Source organism: Ptiloglossa arizonensis, chromosome 14 (genome assembly GCF_051014685.1).
Source record: "Ptiloglossa arizonensis isolate GNS036 chromosome 14, iyPtiAriz1_principal, whole genome shotgun sequence".
Lineage (NCBI taxonomy): Eukaryota > Metazoa > Arthropoda > Insecta > Hymenoptera > Colletidae > Ptiloglossa > Ptiloglossa arizonensis.
In genome coordinates, this window is record NC_135061.1 from 4,535,626 (window position 1) to 4,540,192 (window position 4,567).

The window sequence follows — 4,567 nt, forward strand, 5'->3', positions numbered from 1 at the left end:
TAAAGTATAAAAATTTTATGGTATTATACAATGCTACATGTGTATATTTTGAAAATTTATTTGTTATAAACCTTTATAAACGTATACATGGCGATATTATGTAAATATTAAATTTGTAATAATAAAATTATTAAAAATTATTACACTTATCACATTTTTGTTCCTGCAAACATATGTTCTCAGTTTTTTCTATCGAGATATGTTCGAGTAACCATAAACAAGCATTGATAACGTTATCGACTTCAGCTGGTCCTGATGCCAAAGGATGATTGTCTTCATAAAGAAGCAACCTATAACATGGTTACTCCTAATATTTTGAGAACATATAAGCAACTTAATTCTATGAAAAATGGAAACTATAAAATTGTGTTTCTCCAATTAAAATGTACAATTAATGGTTAGAGTTTAATTATTCTACTTAAGAAACAGTGATATAGTTTGTACAGTATTTGACAAAAATGTTATTGCTAACTTAAACTTACTTTGTCTTAACATTGTTTGCTTTTAGACGTTGATACCACAGTTTTCCTTGAGATGGAGGTACACGTAAATCATTTGATCCAATACATAATAAAGTTGGAGCTTTGACTTTACCAACATGAATGATTGGAGAACATTTAAACATTTTCACGAGCATTTCAATTTGATTTGATTCCGTCATTGGTGTGCTTTCATCATAAGAATAATTTACTTCAGCGGCACACCTGGAATTTAATTTGCAACGAAATTTATAACTGGATTAAATATTTTACAGGACATGTTCAATTTTTTACATTAATACAATAAAATATTGTACTAAAAGTATTTAGTTTATATCTCTGCATTAGTTGTTCTTTGCTTCTTATTATATTTTGTTCTACAATTACGCTTACACATCGTGATGGTATATAATTTTCTCTTCCTTACTCAGAGCATTGCGACTGCAATATAATTGAGATAATTTAGAACTATGAAAAATGTTTAAAAATACATTAATGTTTTACCAGTCTGGAATATCTGATACTGTAAACATAGCAGCAATGTCGATTACAGGATTCCTCGCAACAATAACTTTGTACAAGTCCTAGAAAATAAATTCATTATACTTCAATATATGTTTAAGAAAAAAACTATTACATGAAATTTATACTCGAACATTATTTTTATTTTACCAATCCAATGAAAGGATAAAAACTTTTAGCTACAAATAACCATTTAACATAAATAATTAATAATCAAAATATCGATTATTTTACGATCTTACCGGATATTGAGCACTTAAATGAGTTACTAAAAATCCACCATGAGAACCTCCAGTACATCCAACTTTTTCAGGATTTAACCACGGATACTTTCGTAAAGTCTCTTTTGTTGCAGTTACACAGTCTTTTACATCAGCATCCCCAACTCTTCCCTGAAGATATTCAACATTTTTAGAACCCATTCCTGTTGAGCCACGATAATTGACTTGTACCACAGCTAAGCCTTAAATTAAAGATTATTAAGTATATTAAAATATTTAAATAAATTGTTGAATAAAAATCTGCATAATTATATAGATGAATGTGTATTGAAGTTGAACATTTACCTGACAGTACAAACAAAACATAATCGAGTATAAAAAGGTTTGCATAATTAACATGAGGTCCACCATGTGGTACAATTACTAAAGGTACAGATTTGTCGTCCCCACCTTTTGGTCCAAAATAAATGAAGTTAAAATGTTCTAAAAATATTAGTAAGTTAAGTCATTTATTTAATATTTATAAAGTATGTATTATAATCCTAAGTTACTTACTAATTTCATCATCATTATCGTAATTATATTCGGAAGGTTCATACATTAAATTTTCAGCACCAGGAATTGTCGCCGGAGTTGAAATTTTCCATCTTACAATGTCTCCAGCATTAATTATTTCTAGATTAAACCTTCCTACTGTAAGAACAAAAGGTTCCATAAGAGATGATTCCGAAAATATGATAATGTCATTTTTCACGTCCAAAATGGTGAGACTACTTTTACCATTCTGAATTTCGGTTATGGTTTTTGTCTCTGTAAGCAGTATATTTATTATTTATAATTACCAGAAAAAAAAGTAATTTGTAAAAACACATATATCCTTTCAAGCTTTTACTTGTGTCAATGATGTAGGAACGTGTATTATTTTGTTGGGGTGAACTTAAAAGTATGTACTGCGAATTGCTGCTCCAACATCGATGTGGTAAACGGCCATACAAACCATAAAATTGTTTGGAATTTTGAATAGATATACATGTCTGCACTATATCTACAAGCACATCAGCCTACATGGAACAAGACATTATAAGTTCAAATGAAATAAACATTGTATCAATATTTCAATATGTAACTACCTCCAGATTATGAGAATCAAGGTCAAGATACATCAATCTGTGAGCATTGTGATGCGCTCCACCAGCTGCTCTTTCTAGCCAAATTAGGTATTTTCCATCAGGACTAATTCTGGGGCAACGAACTGCGCATCCGTCGTTGGAGAGTTTTACTGAAAAATACACACATAATTGTGATAAAATAAGAATAGAAAATACAAAATTATATAGATGCAGAATGATTCTTACTGTAGTCTCCATCTTTTAGTAGAAATATCCAAGAAAGTCTATTAGTACATGCAACAAGACCTAAATGTCTTGGTTCGTGGTTCCATGCTACACCAATGACTTCTTCATCATTTTTTGTCCACAATACTTGAGCAGGTGAAAGTTCATCTGGTATACCTGAGAGAGTTGAAATTGTGTCTGTTGTCGTATCAAGGATTGCGACAACAGGACGATGTTTACCTACCAATTGTTCTCCCCAATTAGGTTTGTAAATGTACTCGTTACCCTGTTTCAAAGATTTTATTTCTAAAGTTTAAAATATTTTTACTCCGTTAAAAAAACAATGTATCTTACCACTGATACTTCATCTTCCTCCTTCGTTTCTTTTTCTTTTTTATTAAGAGGTTTTTGCTTATAAAACGGTTCTGACTTTGGAAGTTTCTTTTCTGCAATGTACAAAACCTTTGTCTTATTTGGAGACCATTCGAATGAAGCAAACTCAGCTGTTAATAAAATAAGGACATAGAAGTTTTTGAGAAATAGTTTCCAATTGTTGGATAAATATTAAATTTGTAAAACTTTTGAACTTATAAATAATTACAATCTGTGTATACATCTCCATGTACATCTAAAGCAGCTAAGTCATAATCTTTCACAAGTCTTTGTTTATCCCAGATTTCGATAAATTGTTTCGAGGTGTTCTCAATTGTAACCTGCCTTAATACAGCTCTACGTTGTCCATCTTCAGTGGATGCCGACAAAAGTCTTTGACAAAATAAATTAATATTTGTTATACTAATGTATACCATATGTATTATAAACATAATAAATTTTACTTTCAAGGTGGATATGTAACATACTCTGTTGTAACATCAATAGGAAAATTTTCAGACAAAGGCTGCAGTTCAGAATCTAAAATGTGATTTTGACAAAATTTTTGGTTTGTTTTTCTTTCTAAATTTCTTTGCGACCATGAACTTAAAATCAATATTCCATTATTAGTTGCTCTAAGAATCTTTGCACCACTCAATGATGGATTTTGTGCCACTGTTCTGTACAAATTGACAATTTTCTCTATCTATAAAAAGTGATATATTTATTACGTTTAAGTTATTGTTAGAATGTTGAATATTATAAAATAAAAATTATTATTAGAATATTTAAAAAGATTATATTCTACAAATATTTACAAAAAAGTAGAATAGTATATTTAATTTTCAATTTTCATACCTGGTTTAATGCCATTTTGTATAGAGATGTCTTTTTACGATGTTCTCAGATTCTGTTATCAAAATATAACGAATATGCTGCAAAAATAGTTCAAATCTTGATAAGAATCAGACATTGATAAGATGGGTAAATAACAAATTATGTTCAAAATTCATGTGAATATTACGTACGTTACCTTATTGTTCATAAACAATAATTCGTAAAAAAAAGCTGACTTTCTATTAATAATTATAGAGTTTCACTAAAAGGATGTTATTGTTTTAAGATCGAATTAAGGTTACTTTTTGTAGTTACATACTTATGTTGGATATCCTTTTTTTTAAATACATTTGTTACAACTGCTACTCTGATGAAGATACTGATTATTTGCACAGTAAAAATATAAAATTGAACAAATTATGCCAGCTTTTATTATTTTATGTTAAAGTATCGATAAGACTGTATTGACACGATAATTCATTGAACGATATATGCTTTATTTGTGTACTAGAATAATCTCTACATTTATAAATAATAATGTTTGTAAACTTATTTAGAAAGTATTATACGTTGAACAATAATTGCTGGAAAATAATAGCTATTTTTGTAATTTAAAATTTAAAATCGTTAAGTTGGTAACAACGTTCAAAAAAAATGTTTCGCCATCAGCGCTAATTTTGAATATGTTTGATCGAATGTTCAAGAATTTATTTATTTAGGAAAACATCACTATGTTAGTTTATATTTTAGAACTTTATAATATTAAAATATAAAATTCTAAAGTATATAACCACGGTATCAA

The 4,567-nt window shown here is 28.7% G+C and overlaps 1 protein-coding gene across 3 annotated transcripts; it reads right to left on the minus strand.

The window, feature by feature from the left end:
* Positions 1-27: 27 nt before the first annotated feature.
* Positions 28-4,118, minus strand: LOC143154223 (acylamino-acid-releasing enzyme). 3 transcript variants are annotated; one of them, XM_076326140.1, is made up of 15 exons: positions 3,962-4,118; positions 3,787-3,863; positions 3,417-3,634; positions 3,158-3,321; positions 2,911-3,059; positions 2,578-2,842; positions 2,353-2,501; positions 2,115-2,283; positions 1,778-2,032; positions 1,568-1,705; positions 1,244-1,464; positions 984-1,063; positions 873-920; positions 483-704; positions 28-290 (listed from the first exon to the last, which is right to left on the minus strand). In XM_076326140.1, the coding sequence occupies exons 2-15, from the start codon at positions 3,799-3,801 to the stop codon at positions 131-133; spliced, it is 2,253 nt and encodes a 750-aa protein (XP_076182255.1). In that variant the 5' UTR covers positions 3,802-3,863; positions 3,962-4,118; the 3' UTR covers positions 28-130. The 3 variants fall into 3 exon arrangements, with proteins under 3 accessions (XP_076182255.1, XP_076182256.1, XP_076182257.1); XM_076326141.1 differs by having other exon boundaries at positions 3,957-4,114; XM_076326142.1 differs by lacking the exon at positions 873-920 and having other exon boundaries at positions 29-290.
* Positions 4,119-4,567: the final 449 nt, after the last annotated feature.